At 34.1% G+C, this 17,673-nt stretch overlaps 2 protein-coding genes across 5 annotated transcripts; both read left to right on the top strand.

Moving 5' to 3' along the window:
- The first annotated feature begins 39 nt into the window (after positions 1 to 39).
- LOC110610436 (60S ribosomal protein L19-3) lies at positions 40 to 2,389 on the top strand. Its single transcript, XM_021750357.2, has 5 exons — positions 40 to 219; positions 1,263 to 1,385; positions 1,565 to 1,878; positions 2,009 to 2,055; positions 2,127 to 2,389. The coding sequence occupies exons 1-5, from the start codon at positions 108 to 110 to the stop codon at positions 2,149 to 2,151; spliced, it is 621 nt and encodes a 206-aa protein (XP_021606049.1). The 5' UTR covers positions 40 to 107; the 3' UTR covers positions 2,152 to 2,389.
- A 1,392-nt stretch (positions 2,390 to 3,781) lies between these two features.
- On the top strand, positions 3,782 to 16,811 carry LOC110610739 (phospholipase D zeta 1). 4 transcript variants are annotated; one of them, XM_021750797.2, is made up of 20 exons: positions 3,784 to 4,303; positions 5,140 to 5,241; positions 5,383 to 5,498; positions 5,600 to 5,741; positions 6,841 to 7,011; positions 7,809 to 7,982; positions 8,946 to 9,188; positions 9,287 to 9,403; positions 9,748 to 9,887; positions 9,985 to 10,134; positions 10,609 to 10,765; positions 10,852 to 11,361; positions 13,557 to 13,667; positions 13,996 to 14,142; positions 14,222 to 14,419; positions 14,649 to 14,750; positions 15,345 to 15,476; positions 15,636 to 15,701; positions 16,144 to 16,205; positions 16,293 to 16,811. In XM_021750797.2, exons 1-20 carry the CDS (start codon positions 4,019 to 4,021, stop codon positions 16,522 to 16,524), a joined length of 3,357 nt encoding a protein of 1,118 aa, XP_021606489.1. In that variant the 5' UTR covers positions 3,784 to 4,018; the 3' UTR covers positions 16,525 to 16,811. The 4 variants fall into 4 exon arrangements, 3 of the variants coding, with proteins under 3 accessions (XP_021606489.1, XP_043811423.1, XP_043811424.1); XM_043955488.1 differs by having other exon boundaries at positions 9,748 to 9,837; positions 10,022 to 10,134; XM_043955489.1 differs by having other exon boundaries at positions 4,287 to 4,303; positions 5,140 to 5,245.
- Positions 16,812 to 17,673: the final 862 nt, after the last annotated feature.

A 17,673-nucleotide genomic window follows, 5' to 3' on the forward strand; every position in this document is an offset into this window, starting at 1 on the left:
TATCAAAAAGAAAAACCCTAACCTGTATGCCATAGTATAAGACTGCATCTGTATTCAATCGCAAAACCCTCCATTTGCATCACGCCGAGTGATAACGGGGAGAAACGATGGTTTCGTTGAAGCTCCAGAAGCGGCTTGCCGCTAGCGTGCTCAAGTGCGGGAAAGGCAAGGTCTGGCTTGATCCTAATGAAGTCAATGAAATCTCCATGGCCAACTCCAGTAAGTGCCCATTTTCACCCACCTTCACATAATTTGATTTCCAGATTAAAAGAGCAGACCGGATTAGTGAACCTCAGATGTATGAGCTTTTGATTTTAAATGGAAATTATGCTCCGGTTTGAACTCGTGAATATTCTCTTTAGATATTTTCGATTGCCAATTTAAATGGTAGCTGATTCTAAAATACAAGCAAAACCTACGCACTATTCTAAAATCCAAAAAATATTCAGGTTAATTCATTCACTCAGAATCACAGTTGTGCGCATAAAGTTGATCTACAATCGAAACAAATCAAACTATAGTTGTTTAAGACGAAAAACGTAAAACCAAGATAGAAAATGTCGAATTGTCATGTAGTGCTGGGGGTTGTTAGAAGATAATCGTCTGAGGTGACAGTGGCGATAGTGGAAAAAGCTCCATTATTCCTTTTTAGTAGGGAAATTGGCTGTGGCTCTTGCGGAGTATCTGAAAGTGGTCGCAGTGACAGTGGGTTTTGTAGTGAGTCATTGCTGAGACGTGATATTTAAGAGGGATTTGCATAAGCTTAAAAAAAAAGAGGAACGGCCTGATATCACATCATTACTCCTCTTATTAACCGATACAGCCATAGTTTTCCTTTAAAACCTCGTATACAGCATTTAGATGACTGCTATGATTGTTAGTAAATAATATTTTTGTAAGAAAATCAGCTTAATATAAATGTTTTGTTAATCAGAGTCTCATGCAATTTAGGAGGGCATTTTTCTGAGGTAGGATGAGGCTACCTTATTTGTTCAGTAGAGTTTATGCATTTGTCAAGCAATTTGAATTTAGCATGGTTCTTCACGTCAAATGGATAGAGAATAACTTTTTACTTTTTAGGTTGACATGCTTAACATGTTTATCCCTTAGAATACTGCTTTTATAGCATCTGGTCATTTCTGTCAATGTTAATATTTTGAAGGCTAAGATATTACCAGCTACTTTGATTTGATCTTATATATATATATACACATATTCCCTACAATTCATGAATAATTGTTTATCATGGTTATTTATTGCAGGGCAGAACATTAGAAAGCTAGTGAAGGATGGTTTCATCATCAGGAAACCAACAAAGATTCACTCACGTTCTCGTGCTCGCAGAATGAAGGAGGCCAAGAGAAAGGGTCGCCACTCTGGATATGGTACGTTCTCATTCTGAATTTTCTGGTTCCATTTAAATTGATGCAATTTCATGCCTTGTGTGTCAAAATGATGGCAAACTGACACTCAAGTTGAAATATATATCTCACAAAAGTCTTGGGTTTCAATACTTTCTAATTGTTCTGATTAACAATATGTTTTACTTCTTTTATGTTTTTAGGTAAGCGCAAGGGTACCAGGGAGGCTAGGCTGCCAACTAAGATCCTCTGGATGAGGAGAATGCGTGTCCTAAGACGCCTGCTGCGCAAATACCGGGAATCCAAGAAAATTGACAAACACATGTATCATGACATGTACATGAAGGTGAAAGGTAATGTTTTCAAGAACAAACGTGTACTGATGGAAAGTATCCATAAATCAAAGGCTGAGAAGGCAAGAGAGAAGACTTTGTCTGACCAGTTTGAGGCTAAGCGTGCTAAGAATAAGGCAAGCAGGGAGAGAAAGATTGCCAGAAGAGAGGAGCGTTTGGCACAGGTAGAATAAATAATTTGTAATGCATTACTTTATTGCAGATTATCTTTAACTGTGGTGTTTAATCATTGAGAACCAGATATTCTTTTATGGCATCCGTTGCATGTAGTAATTTCATTGTCTTGTATCATAGGGACCTGGAGAGAAGGCACCACAAGCACCTGCCCCTCAACAGACTGAGTAAGGCACTAAATTACCTCGTGGTATCTGCCATTTTGTAATACACAAAACTAATATTTGTGGTTTTGCAGGGGAGCAAAAAAATCCAAGAAGTGATTGCAGACTATGATGAATGCTGGCGATTGATGACTAAATTATACTGATATCTGGTTTAGGAGTTGTTTTGAAAAGCATTGTTTTTGTTTTGTGGGAATGTTCTATTTCTTTCAAGTACAGAATTATGTGACCTGTACTTTTTTTGCTTGTATGTTGAATCTTTTTTTTTTTTCTTGATAAATTACTTGACCAAACGTGGTGGAACTTGCAATTGGACATGAGGAACTTTTTAAGTTTAGATATCTTCTTATTCATGCCTATTTCCCCTCTGATTTGCATTAAATTAAATAAAGATATCTTTATGCTCTTGCAAATTCTAGGCACTGCAAAAAATGTAGTGAGGTGCTATAGCAACTCGCAAGACGTGTGGAGGGATACAGAGTTTTTTTATTACTTTTTTTTAAATTTTATTATATTCATTTTATTTTATTTTTCTTTGAGAACATAAATTTCTAAGAAAATCCAGTGGCATCATAGCACAAAATGGCCGCCAGTATTTTTAGAGGGAGATGGAGCTGGACACAACTAAAATACGGGACAATTTCTCTTCATCACTTTATGTACTAGTTCGGTGCTTTAGGTCATCTCTCTTGTAAGTTGATCACCTAGTTTGGGTAATAATTGGATTTGAAATATATTGAGTTAAATAAAACATGTAATGAAATTTGGGTATGAATTTTGTAGTTAATTTAACATTAAACTTGATTTTTATAATAATAATTTAGTTATTATATGTAATTGTATTTAGAGTAAATAAAATTTAAATTATTTATAAGAATATGTTATGTATAAATCATTAATTACAAATATAAAATTAAAACGTGTTTGATATTATTTAAATAATAATTGGGTTACCATTTCCTTCGCCCATAAATATTGTTAATTCAAAAGTTATTGCGAATTCAGTTAGTTTTACTAAAAGAATTTAATGCTTCTAATTATATTAAAACAATCCAATTTAAATAATTTTATAAGAAAGTGTGTATAAATTTTTTTTAAACAAGAATAATTTTTTGAAAAGCAAATAAGTTTTTTTTTTTTTTTTTTAAATAGGGGTTGGGGAAGTCGAACCTTAGACCTTTAAAGACTATAGGATGCACTTTCCACCAGGCTAAGCCTTGGAGTGCTTGAAAAGCAAATAAGTTGAATAAATGTGTTCATATTTAAATATATTTTTTCTTAAAAGTTATATTACATTTAACATAAATTTATTTAGTTTAAAAATATGTTTTAAACTATTTTTTAGTTTGATAATGCTAGAATTAATTATATTTTTTTTGTTATTTCAAAATTATTGTTTATTGTAATAATATATATTATAATTTTATTTAATTTTTTAAAAAGTTTTTAAAATATTTTTTACTATTTAATAAAATTTAATATTTTTCAAATGAAAATAATAAAAAAATTAATAAATTAATAAAAAAAATTATGGGACGAGGCGGATTATATTGTTTTTCCTTTTTTAAACTTTCCAGTGGTACAATAAGCCATTTTACGGATCCCAACAAACGGAGTCGACTGTTTATATAAACCAACCAGCGCTAGAAAAGTTAAAAAATGAAAAAAAAGAAAAAAAAAAAAAGAACTTTTTTAAATAATAAATTGGCGGGTAGCAGTATAATGTTCCACCATTTATTGACACACAATGATGTCCCTCCGATTTAAGGAGAAAGCAGATCCGTTTTCTGGAAAATCGGACTATCCACTATCCACATACAAAACGTCAATTGCAAAGCAACCAGATATGACATAGCTCTCTCTCTCTTTCTCTTTCTCTCTCTCTCTCTCTCTCGTGTGAGTTGCTTTCTCAAACGTTCCAAGATTTGACGCCTATTACTGAATTCAATCACATTTTCGGTATCGAATGGCTTCCTCGGAGCAGTTAATGGGCGGGAGCGGCAGCGGAACTAATGGTCCCCGCTACGTCCAAATGAAATCAGAGCCAGCGACGCCGCGTAATCACCACTATCAACAGCATCATCAGTCGATGTTGTCGTCCTTCTTCTCTTTCACTCAGGGCGTCACGCCGGAGGGAACTCGAATTTTCGAAGAGCTGCCCACGGCTACCATCATCTCTGTGTCTAGACCCGATGCAGGCGATATTAGTCCCGTGCTTTTGTCTTACACAATAGATTTTCAATACAAGCAGGCACGAATTCATCTCTATGATCTCTTAATCTGGCTTATGAATCAAGTGTATCGTTTATCTTAATATATGTATCGTTGATTTTTTTTTGGAAGTGAATTGAAAATTGAGGTTTCAACGATTCAATTTGGAATGTCTTTTAGCTTTTATGCTCCTTTTAAATGATGAGAATATGCGAAAAGCATATTAAAAAAAAAGTGGTTACCTGATTATGATATTTTTTTGTGAACAAGTATAAGCTTATTGTCTTTTGATTTTTTTTTTTCCTAATAATTCTCTTGTTTGTAATATTGGAATTCAATTTTCTTTAACTTAAAATGAATGGATTTTTAAGAATTCAGTTGAATTCTTCACAATGAACCACTTGTTTTATAGGGGAAGTGTAATGGTATTTTTTTTTTAAATATAGTTTCATTTTATTGTTATTTGCTTCATTTGACATATAATGGATAAATGAAGAAAGTTTTATCTTATTCAATACGATTTTCCTTCTTTTTTTTTTTTTTTGAAAAAAAGGCAAATAATTGAGTTCCTTGTTTAAGCTGCATCCATAATTACGTCTTCAGTGCTTTCTCTGTAAGGCGTCATTTTGCTCTCTTCCTTACTCTGTTTTCTTTTGGTGGTTATTTCCAATAAACTCTGTTTGCTATATCCATTCATCCATGTGGTCAATAGCTGCTTTATTGTATGAAATTTATCACGTGTGGAAATTTTTATAACGGTTATCAGTTTTTGAATTCGTTAAATATTTTTATTTAATGTGGAAATTTTATAACGGTGATCAGTTTTTGAATTCGTTAAATATTTTTATTTAATGTTTTGCATTTTTTTCCCATCAGTTCAAGTGGCAGTTATTGAGGAAAGCAGCGCAAGTATTCTATTTGCACTTTGCACTGAAGAGACGAGCTTTTGTTGAAGAAATTCATGAGAAGCAGGAGCATGTGGGTATAAAAAGACATCGCTCTGCCTTTTATCTTTGGTTTCACATTGTCGTTTTACCTTTCATTTGTATTGTCAATTACATTTTTTTTTGAAAAGATGTGTGGTTCTGATATACTTTTCATTGGCACATTATATTAAAGGTTAAAGAATGGCTGCAAAATCTAGGAATAGGTGATCATGCACCAGTGATGCCAGATGATGATGATCCTGACGATGAGACTACTCCATTGCATAACGATGAAAGTGCTAAAAACAGGTAATAATTCCACATGTTAAGATGACACAAACATCAACATGCCCTCTGTCATAAACTTGTACTTTTTATAGTTCTTACAGGTTTTTTTTTTCTTGGCTCAGAGACGTTCCATCAAGTGCTGCCTTGCCAGTTATACGTCCAGCCTTGGGGAGGCAGCATTCCATGTCAGCCAGAGCAAAGGTTGCAATGCAGGAATATTTAAATCACTTTTTAGGCAACTTAGATATTGTCAATTCCAGAGAGGTATGCTTAAGGCATAGATGCTTCATTTTTCAAGTTTGCAACTCTCATCTTTGTTCTTTTCAAATTCATCATAAAAATGATTCCAGTAGGGGAAATAACTTCAGGTAACATAAAATGTCAAATAATATCCTTTTCCTACTTAAACAATCAAACAGCTGGTGTGGCAGAATCTTTCATCATCTGCTGGGCCCTACTAAGTCTTTATAGTGCAATTGGATTGTGACATAGATTGATTGCAGTTTTAGCAACCAATTTAGCCAAACAAACGTTTTAGTAGATGTTACTAGAGGCTAGTTTGCTACTGTGACCTCACTGCCATGTCGCTCAAATTTGCTTCTGCAACTAGATGTCCTCATTATGTTGCCCTTTGTAGTTATTTATTTACTCAGTATGATTCATTTATATTTTGATACCTGGTAATATGCAACAAAAATTTGATGTCAGCTTTCATAATTCCGTGTTACTTGATGATCCTGTGAAGTTCAACCATCTAAAAATTGTCGCAATGCAAATTTCATGGCTTCTCTTGTGAATCAGTTGAAATTTCAGGCAGAAAGCCTGCACTTGGCATCTCATTGAGGCATCAGTGCTGTTATTTGTTCCAAGTCTTCTGACCAAATACTTTTCATCCGTGGAATTTGTACTGTAATTGACAAATGGCGACATTTCTGTCTTCTTCTGTTATGCTGCATTGAGCAAGTTTTTGAATACCTTACAAGTCTGTGTGCTTGCTTGTCATAAGCATTCGTTTTAGCTTAAGTTTTCTCACCGTTGCATCATTTAACTTGTGAGCTGCTGCTCAGTTAATCAGGTACAGCTATAGACATTAATATCTGAAAGCAAATGTTAATTGCTAGTTGTGTTTGGGTAGGCATATTTATCAACTGTGCCATGTGATGATAAATCATTTGAAATTTTGAAGGTGGTTTTGGACTGCATGTGACTATATAATTGCAAAGCTTTGGTTGTTAGATCGTAGTAGTTTGAGTAATTTCACATTGATTTTCAATTCTTTTGATTTCCGATTGCTAGTAATTTGAACTGTTTTTTTCCCATTTTTCTCCCCTATCACATTATTGATATGTGATCCTCGCAATAGGTTTGCAAATTCTTGGAGGTCTCTAAGTTGTCCTTTTCTCCAGAGTATGGCCCTAAGCTGAAAGAAGATTATGTTATGGCAAGACACTTGCCAAAAATTCCAAGGACTGATGATTCTGGGAAATGTTGTGCTTGTCAATGGTTTAATTGCTGTAATGACAACTGGCAGACGGTAATGCAACCTTGTATTTCTGATGTATGGTGCGAAATCATTTCTTTTCATCTTCCAAAAAAATTCTGAACAATTAAAGTGGAATATTCTTTTAGGATATGTATGTATACGAAGCCTCTTGAATTGCACTCGTAGGTACACACGTTTACTTAAAGGTTCCTTTCATATATTCTCCTTTCATCATTTAGGTGGTTAATGGCTTAGATCTTGTTATACTTAATATAAATTGTCTGTTAAAATATAACGAATACCATTTCAAAAGCATTTCTTTCTTCAGCATCATTTTTGAAATGCAATTTTTGTAGGCGCAACTTAGGAATTTTTCTGAAAACCAACTGGATCAACTGCATATTCTGTTAGACAAAACATAATGAGACTCTCCATAATATTCTTGGGGTTCTCTTTAGAATCACTAATACATAAAATTAATTTATCACACAAGAAGAAAAGTCAAAATGTGGAACAGAGAATCGATGATAACCTTTAGAAATCTCTTGCAACTAGAACCAACAATCTAAAATGCCCTTTTGAAATCATACCTCTATAGTTTAGCCCTACTGGACTTGAAATTTGGGTTCATTTGTAGTTGAAATTTAAGCACGAAAAATTTGGATCATGCTGGGAAAGTAAGACCTTTGTAGTTGAAGAGGGAATCACAATAGTAGAACCAGAAGACAATGGTTTGATTTGGCCTTGGTGACTCACTTATGATTCAAAGAATTAGACTGCTTTGTTTTCTAGTGATTCTCTAATAAGAGCAATCATGCTAATTTCATGGTTTTTATGATTTTGTGCAGGTGTGGGCTGTATTGAAACCTGGTTTCCTGGCCCTGCTGGCTGATCCTTTTGATAACAAACCTTTGGATATAATTGTTTTTGATGTACTCCCAGCTTCAGATGGTAGTGGTGAGGGCCGAATATCATTAGCTGTAGAAACAAAGGAACGCAATCCTTTACGTCATGCATTTAAGGTAAGCAGAATATGCATCATTTTTTTTTTCTCCTGGTAGAATAAGCAGCATATGCATCATTTTCTCTTGTAGGGGATTTCTCCACATTATCCTTCAAGGATTCATTAAACGTCTCTTCTCAGCATTCATCTTACTTTGTTAATGTTAACGTTTTCTACATGGTCTATTCTAGTTCTCTACTAATAATTGTATATCATAGTTTACGCGTCTGCTGAGTTTATTAAACTAAGGAGATTTTTTATGTACGGAAAGGATCTGGAGAGTTACCAATATGTTGCTGATGATATGCATTCTTGCCATGTATTAGTTTTTGACTAATTGTTTATGTGGCATGTTTTTGAGGAAAAGATGTGGGAGAGACAACAGATTAAAAGAGTTGAGAAGAAATTTTGGAATTCTTCATGTTTCCTCAAGACATGAATGTCTAATTCTGGAAGGATATAATGGGCTTTTGCTAACAATATAGTTGGCTCCAATAGGAGGGGAGTCCAAGGATGGTGCCAAAAAATTCTCTTTAGGGCCTGCTTATGTGAGCACACGACGAGAGATGTGTACATATAATAGAGAACAAAATATGTAATAAATAAAAATTATACAAAGCATGAAACTAATTTATGACACTATCTATGATATACTGAAGTATTATAAAATTAGATTATAGTTTTGATCAATATAAATTCATAATACAAATTATATAATTTAAAATATTGGCATCAAAACAATATATCAAATTCTGTTCAAACTCTGTAAATTTTGCATATTTACCTGAACAAGCTGGTTTAGGCCTGGAGGCTTATAGGATCTTTTCGCCAATAGAGAAAATAAGATTCAGAGTACCAATGGTTGTGTAAATTGTTCTTGGATTTTACCTTCTCTGGTAATTAATTTTTGGGTAATTCTTTTTATATATAATGATGGAATATAGATTTTGCACTCACTAACAGATGATTTGAAACTTCAAAGGTCATGTGTGGTAATCGGAGCATAAGGTTACGAACCAAGACTGGTGCTAGAGTTAAAGATTGGGTTGCCGCAATTAATGATGCTGGACTTAGGCCTCCTGAAGGTTGGTGTCATCCTCATCGCTTTGGTTCCTTCGCTCCTCCCAGAGGTTTGACTGAAGATGGTAGTCAGGCTCAATGGTTTGTAGATGGTAGGGCAGCTTTTAGTGCTATTGCTTCATCAATCGAGGATGCTAAGTCAGAGGTCTGTTCCACCTCTAGCACATAAATTTAGCTGTGCTAAGCAGTAGTTCTTTTGATGTCTAATTTGAAACATATATTGGATGATTAAAAATTTTGCAGATATTTATTTGTGGATGGTGGTTGTGCCCTGAACTTTATCTACAACGTCCCTTTCAAGCCCATGCATCCTCAAGGCTTGATTCTTTGCTGGAAGCCAAGGCTAAGCAAGGAGTTCAGGTACTTAGAATTTCTTTATATTGTCATCATGGTTGCTTCTGCAGTTGCTTATCAGAATATCTCATTTGTTTTGATTTTATAAAGCATTTTTCTTGAAGCTAAGGTGATAACGGGTTGTGAATCATTTGTATGGACATGAATCCTTTGCTTCTTCTGTCAAATAATCTCTTTTTGGAAAAACGGAATTAAACTTTGGGAGGAATAGTAGAAAAAGCTTTGTCAGCAATTTATGCTGCTTGGAACAATGGAACTTTGTTGACTCCTTCATACTAATAATTTCGAGACCTGTTTCTGATTCTGTTGGATTTGGATGATTTGTTATAATGTAAATCTCTTGACTGCAGATTTACATTCTTCTATATAAAGAGGTGGCTCTTGCTCTGAAAATCAACAGTGTGTATAGCAAGAGGAAGCTGCTTAGCATTCATGAGAATGTGAGGGTTTTACGTTATCCTGACCACTTTTCTACTGGTGTTTACCTTTGGTATGCATTGTTGGAAATTTTAAGGGTTCTTGGTATTAGCTATTTTCTGTATGAGACTGGAATTATTCTGTTTCTGATAGAGTTTGGTTACTTCTAGGTCCCACCATGAAAAACTTGTCATTGTTGATTATCAGATTTGCTATGTCGGAGGACTGGATTTGTGCTTTGGCCGTTATGACTCAGGTGAACACAAAGTGGGTGACTGCCCTCCTTTTGTTTGGCCTGGAAAGGATTATTATAATCCAAGGTAAGGATGATTATTATTATTATTATTATTTGAAAGAATGTTGAATGGACATTTATCTAGGTTTAGATAATGAAATACAATTGATTGCCTATTGGTTAATTTATCCCATGTCTGTTGCCGTTGATCCTGGGCTTCAAAACACACCATCCTTTTAGTCGTGCTAACAATATTTTCAAGATTATATATTGAAAATTATGGAAATTAGCATTTGAAGGAGCACAATCAATTAAAGAGATTCAAATTCTTACAGTAAGCTTTTAGTATATTTTATTTTATGTCTTGGCAGTATAAAGCATACAATCAGCCTAGAGTTATTGCCAGTCACAAGAAAAAAACTGAAATGCAAAGAGGTTTGGAGTCTGAAAAATCTCCAAGGTGTCGATGACACTAATTAGCATGCTGCAACATAACTTAAGTCGCTTTAGGTGTGCATTTTATAAATAAATATGATGAACTTTCAATTTTACATGGCAGGGAATCTGAACCTAATTCTTGGGAAGATACAATGAAAGATGAACTGGATCGTGGAAAATATCCTCGAATGCCTTGGCATGATGTCCACTGTGCCCTATGGGGACCACCATGTCGTGATATAGCTAGGCATTTTGTGCAGCGCTGGAACTATGCAAAGGTTACTCAGCACTGCAAATCAGTATGACTATTCTAGTAAATTTTCTGGAAACCTTCTAATATTTATATAAATTTGGATTTCTCCAGAGGAATAAAGCTCTTTATGAAGAATCAATTCCATTACTTATGCCTCAGCAGCACATGGTTATTCCACACTACAGGGGAAATAGCAAAGAGTTGGAGGTTGAAAAGAAGAACATCGAAGATAATTCAAATGGAATGAAAAGGCAGGATTGTTTTTCCACTAGATCATCTTTACAAGATATCCCTCTACTTTTACCTCAAGAAGCTGAAGGACCAGATGTTTCTGTTGGAGGTCCAAAATTAAATGGGTTGGACTCCATTCCTGGAAGAAGTCTCTCTCTTGCTTTTCGGAAATCCAAAGTTGCACCTATTGGTCCGGATATGCCAATGAAAGGATTTGTGGATGACCATGATCTTGCGGATCTTCATGTTAAAATGTCTTCAGATATATTTCCGCATCTGGGCAGCAAAACTTCAGATTTAGAGTGGTGGGAAACACAAGAGCGGGGATATCAGATTGGCTTTGGAGATGAAACTGCGCAAGTTGGTCCGCGTACTTCTTGCCGTTGTCAGGTGGGCTGTAGTATACAATTCTATATTAGTGTCCAAAATATTAAGAATTTTCTGGTAAGGAGATATATGATGGTCTCAACACCCTGGCTGGGTTCCAATAGTCATAATTTTAAAGGGAAAATTACTTTGTAGTCCCTGAGGTTTAACGTAATTAACATTTCTGTCCCTCTATTTTGGTGATCCAACACTTAAGTCCCTCGCTTTCTTTTCTATCCAACTTCGTAGTCCTTCCGTCCAAAATAGCCGTTTGGAACACGTGAATTGACAAAATTAACCCTCTCTTCTTCTTCTTCCTACTCTTTCTGCAGCAGCTTCTTCTTCTTCTTCTTCTTCTTCTTCTTCTTCTTCTTCTTCTTCTTCCTACTCTTTGTGCAGCAGCTTCTTCTTCTTCTTCTTCTTTCTTCTTCTTCTTCTTTCTTCTTCTTCTGGAATTTCACATTAAAAGAAGGGTATTTTTGGAAAAAATTATCACATCTCACCTTTGACTCTTTGACCAAACGGTTTAAATGGACGGAAGGACTACGAATTTGGACGGAAGAGAAAGTGAGGGACTTAAGTGTTGGGTCGCCAAAATAGAGGGACTGAAGTGTAAATTACATTAAACCTCAGGGACTAAAAAGTAAATTTTCCTAATTTTAAATTATGGTCACAACCACATTTGTGGTTGCGGTTTAAATCATGGTCACAGCCACATTTGTGGTTGCGGTTGCAGGTTATGGAAACAAGCTTATAGCTGCCGTAACACAATGGTATCGGTCTAGTGGTCTAGCGCTATATAAATTTTTTAAAAATAATTTGTACAGATCATAAAATGAATTAATATTGATAAATATAAATCAAATTAATATACACAACTATATAATAGATATAAATATATTAAATATAAATTATATAATTTAAATTAAATATCTTTATAACAAATTAATAAAATAAAATTAAGTAATACATTGCAAATCAATTACAAAAATATGTTTTTTATTAATAAAAATTTATTTTTCAACTTTTTTAAACTTTAAACCTATATCTTAATTTTTATTTATAATAATTAACATAGATATTAAATTTATAATTTATCCGAAATATTGAACAACAATTAGCATTAACAAATAACTAATAAATCAAGTATAAAATTTTATGTAAAGTTATCTTATAATTAATTTAATGGAAATAGATTTTTCAAGTGTAGTTTAAAATATATAAAAAAAAATCACATTGTGACTATCTGGAAAAACTAATAGCTCAAAATATTATTTTAATTAAAAAATAACATCAAAATGATCTTCAATCAACAAAAATATCAAAAAAAAATAAAAGAAATGCAAAGAAGCAAATTATAAAAATAAAAACACAAATAAAAAATAAACTCATCTTTTAGATTAAGGATACTAAGAAATGGAGTAGTTTATCCTAAGAAATGGAATAGTTTATGTTGGATTTAAACTTATATGAGAAAAATGTAGGAAAAAATTGAATTATTTGATTAAAAAAAAAAGGAGATTTTCAAAGAAAATAGCTCTGGAACTGTTGGAATCTTAGAATATATTTTGTTTGACATGTAAATAAAAGGATTAAATTATTAGTAGTGGTCGTTACTGGTACGTTTAGCAACGGCCATTACCCTTATGTAACTGCCTTAACAGCTGTTACACATGCAAATTTTGGGGGCTTTTAAATTACAAGGTAATGGATAACGGTCCCTCATCTCCCATTACATAATGGCCGTTATGTAATGTAACAACCGCGCTATTTCAAAACATGCCAATAGTTTATTCTTCAACTCCTATATTATGGAACTTAGTTTTTGCTAATCATTTTATGGTTATTGAGCTTCATATTAGTTCTGTTAAAGTCGGCTAGAGTATCTTATATTTTATTTGGTTAAATTAATCAGCTGCTTAGCAATATTGTAGTAAATTGTTGTTCTTTGGAAGAAACAAGTTCTGAAATATAAGATTGTACTAGCCCTGGAGTGCTAGTTTGATACCTTGGGAAAGTCAAAATGAAGGATTTATATGCATTTATCATGCTTTTGTAGCTCATACAGGAAGTTTATGATTTATTGTTTGTAGATGATAGAAGGTCTCTTATCATGTTGGATCACGGTACAATTATTTTTTTTTTCTCTTCATTATTTACTGGAGGTATTCCCACAAGCATTATATGCTCTGGTTTCAATGATGACCTCTCGTTTTCAGGTTGTAAGGAGTGTGAGCCAGTGGTCTGCTGGAACAAGCCAAGTTGAGGAGAGTATTCACTGTGCTTATTGTTCTCTCATTGAGAAAGCAGAGCACTTCATATATATTGAGGTATAATTTTTTGTTGATGTGATTGAAACTTCAGTGAATTGCACTTATTGTTCATCACATGAGTAACTTACGAACTATCATATCCTGTAGAAATTAGGCTGACGCTTGGAGGAAATATGTTTGGAACCATAAAGAGTGGTAGCTAGAATTCAAGTGTGCTTACTCAATGCGCACACACACAAACATACACACTCTCAAGCATTTCCTTTGGCTTTTAAATTTTCTTCATTAGATTGTCTAGAGCTTTGAGGTTACAGAAGCTTGCTAATCCTCTAATTATTGTTGCATTTTTCTGATTTATGCTTAATTTTTGGGAACCTGTTCCCAGAATCAATTTTTTATATCAGGTCTTTCTGGAGATGAAACTATACGGAATCGTGTATTAGAATCATTATATCGTCGTATCTTGCGAGCATACAATGAGAAGAAGTGTTTCAGGGTTATTGTTGTCATACCTCTGATTCCTGGTTTCCAGGTTCAATTCCTGATTAATTTTTTGAAATTTAAATTTGGATATTTATTGTTTTTTGTTCACTGAACTTTTAGTTTTACAGGGGGGTCTGGATGATAGTGGTGCTGCATCTCTGAGAGCCATAATGCATTGGCAATATCGAACCATTTGCAGAGGACATCATTCAATATTGCATAATCTTTATGAGGTTCTTGGTGCAAAAACCCATGATTACATTTCTTTTTATGGTCTTAGAGCTTATGGTCGACTTTTTGATGGTGGTCCAGTAGCCACCAGTCAGGTATTGACTTGTATGCATTCATCTGACTGTTTATGTGCCCTTTTATAATAATAATAATTGTATTTATTATTATCATTATTATTATTGTATTATTATTATTTTCATTGGCAATTGCAGTTGTTGTGCACCGTGCCACAATATTTAACATCTTAGTGATGTCCTGTACTAAGGTTCAGTAATATTCCCCTAGTATCTGACAAATCATATTGTTCTTGTATTGGATATGCAGGTGTACGTGCATAGTAAAATCATGATGATTGATGACTCAACAACTTTGATTGGATCTGCCAATATCAATGATAGGAGTTTGCTTGGTTCACGAGATTCAGAGGTATCACTTATTTTATGTTCCTCTGGCGACATTTGTGTTTTCTTCTGGTCAAGAAATTATGATTGTATTCAAAATTTAAATGGTGTTCTCCCTGCCTGAGTTGCTTATGACATATGGCGATCTCAGAGCATATGTTTCACAAGTTTTGCCTAGAATTTAAGGACGTTGGTACAATATACATAAAATGATTTAATCATTTCAACAGTCTTAAACCATTTAGCATTCTCGCCATCAAGAATAATTTCAAGGATTCCGTGATTCCAAAACATCTTTGCCGGAGTCTTGGTTATTGTCAGTTGTTATCATTTTGGTTACACATTCGCTAACTATTATGCAGCCACGGAGGAAGTTTTACTGTATCTGTTTCCTTCCCAATTCAAAATTTCTCTATAGCAGTCTAATGTTTTTGCCAGACTCTATTCTTTTTCCACTGGAAATTACATGTGCAATAACGAGCTGTGTGCAAATTTATGGTCCTTTCAATTTTATATGCCACCTACTTTTCTGTGATCCTTGTAAAATATAGGCATTTATAATATTCACTTCTATCCTTTGTGAAGAAACTTTATCCCTGAGGAGAATCTGTTGTTTTAGATTGGTGTGCTTATTGAAGACAAAGAGTTGGTTGACTCATTAATGGGAGGGAAGCCTTGGAAAGCTGGGAAATTTTCTTTGAGTCTTCGCCTTTCATTGTGGTCTGAACACCTCGGTCTTCAAGCCAAAGAGGTCAGTATGCCTAACAATAGAAATATAATCAGCTAGACAATTTAGGCAATTTAATATGGATATATTAGTAGTACCACAGTGACTTATGTGATTCTGCTGATAATGTATTCTCTCTCTTTCTGTTTTCTTTTTCCTTTTTCCTTTTTCTTATCATCTCAGATCAAACAAATAATAGACCCAGTAATTGATTCGACTTACAAAGACATGTGGGTCGCGACTGCAAAGGTGAGAAGCAGAATTGATGGTAATCTATTTGAAGTCTACATTTTTCTAAACAAAACTTTGGTTCAACAATGAACTTAGCGGCAGAATTTGTTGTAGGGTATTTATATGGCTTTTCTACTAGGCTAGGGAAAGGGGTGAAATGGCAGGACAGTCTAACAGAAAAAAAAAATGTTTTGAAACTTCAAAATTCTGAAAAACAATCCAGATGATCTTTCTGGCCTTGAGTGTCCTAGAACTTGGCCCAATCTGGCTGAATCACTATGGACAACCTAGTCACAGTAGCTTGACAGTTATGCTGTGCATCCATCGACCTGGCCATGCTGTTCTCTAATTTAGTGAACCAGATCAAGTACACACAAAGAGGAGGCTTGAATTGCATTTGCATCTTGCCTGGTGTTTGGTCTTGAAATTAATAATCATGTACTGGTGATTCATTTGGCAGGCAAATACCGCCATCTACCAGGAAGTCTTTTCTTGCGTTCCTAGTGATCTTATACATTCCAGGTATGAATACTTTCTATGAATAATATTTTTTTTCTCCTAATGTCTTTCACTCTACTTGGCGTGCTATAACTAATCACACATATACAGAGCTGCACTCAGACAAAGCATGGCCCTTTGGAAGGAAAAAGTTGGTCACACTACCATTGATTTAGGAATAGCCCCACAAAAGCTTGAAGACATAAAAAAAACAGATCCTATGGAGAGATTGCAGGCAATCCATGGACATCTCGTTTCTCTGCCTTTGTCTTTCATGTGCAAAGAAGATCTAAGACCTGTATTTAATGAGAGCGAATACTATGCTTCTCAGGTGTTTTATTAGTCTTATAGCAGTTGAAGGTCTTCTCAATTATGGAGCAACAGCCCAAGTATTTTTCATCATTCCGTAAATGCTGTTGTTAAGAAAGTCAGTCTACTGCCATCTGGTGGTGAGCAATAGGACTTTAACGAAGTTGCAAATATATTTAGAGAGGAAAAGGAAATGGAAAAGAAGAGTGGGGTTCTATTTATGATGACCTCTTAGAGAAATGTAATATGAAAAAGAACACTGTTGTACCAAATTCAAGATCTACCTTCTTCAATAATAATGGCTTCACAAGCGTAATTGCTGCAATTTGGCTGGTGTGGTTGTCAACGGCAAGGGTTCCACACAGTAGGATTGAGCATTTTAATCCAATAAGAAACTTTATTACCATAAATCAAACAGAACCCTAATAGAAAGTATAATCAAATAAAACCAGTTCTTTTCTTTTTTTTTTTTTTAGTACTGGTTGATTGCAAAACGCAAGGCCATCTTCTCAAGGAGATGAATAATGGAACATCAACATCGCTATGATCCCCCATGCTAGAAACTGGTAGAAACTAGTTGCAAGTGGAATGCTAATAATCTCATGTTCTCAAATATCTTTCTCCACTTCTCCTTCCTTTAATAGAAAACGATTTGTCGGAATAATTGTAAGAAAATAAAATCTTAAAATTTTAAATTTAAGTTTCTATTAAAATCAAATAAACAAATAAAAATTTTAAATTATTGAATTATCAATTTAATCATTTTGATATTTTCAGAAATTATTAAAATATCCTGTATTTTTTTTTAATATTATATTCTCAACACCTATAATTTTTACACTGGGGGCGATGCTTTTCTCAATCAAGGGCCCACAAGCCACATAATTTATTTTCTGCTTTACATTCCATTGTGAAAAGAATGGCAATTGTCTTTCACATAATGTGTATATATGGTCCCATAGACGACAGTCCATCAAGATCCATACATATGCATCTAATGGTTATTAACTCTGATGTTTAATCCAAACCATAGGATGTCATTATCATATGTAATGTTTGACCTCCTAATTCCCAATCCCATGGTCCCCCAAATTGACTCCTTCAATTTCAGCCATGTATTTGATACTATCCGTTAATCAACCAAACAAAATTAGTAAATTAATAAGAATAAAATATTTTTATT

Source organism: Manihot esculenta, chromosome 3 (assembly GCF_001659605.2).
Source record: "Manihot esculenta cultivar AM560-2 chromosome 3, M.esculenta_v8, whole genome shotgun sequence".
Classification (NCBI taxonomy): domain Eukaryota; kingdom Viridiplantae; phylum Streptophyta; class Magnoliopsida; order Malpighiales; family Euphorbiaceae; genus Manihot; species Manihot esculenta.

Excerpts from the sequence above, each read along its gene's own strand:
- LOC110610436 (XM_021750357.2), top strand. The coding sequence starts at position 108 with ATGGTTTCGTTGAAGCTCCAGAAGCGGCTTGCCGCTAGCGTGCTCAAG. Across the intron at positions 1,386-1,564 it reads GGGTCGCCACTCTGGATATG|GTAAGCGCAAGGGTACCAGG; the intron begins GTACGTTCTCAT and ends TTATGTTTTTAG. Across the intron at positions 2,056-2,126 it reads CCTGCCCCTCAACAGACTGA|GGGAGCAAAAAAATCCAAGA; the intron begins GTAAGGCACTAA and ends GTGGTTTTGCAG.
- LOC110610739 (XM_021750797.2), top strand. The coding sequence starts at position 4,019 with ATGGCTTCCTCGGAGCAGTTAATGGGCGGGAGCGGCAGCGGAACTAAT. Across the intron at positions 9,189-9,286 it reads TCGAGGATGCTAAGTCAGAG|ATATTTATTTGTGGATGGTG; the intron begins GTCTGTTCCACC and ends AAAATTTTGCAG. Across the intron at positions 15,702-16,143 it reads TGTGGGTCGCGACTGCAAAG|GCAAATACCGCCATCTACCA; the intron begins GTGAGAAGCAGA and ends TTCATTTGGCAG.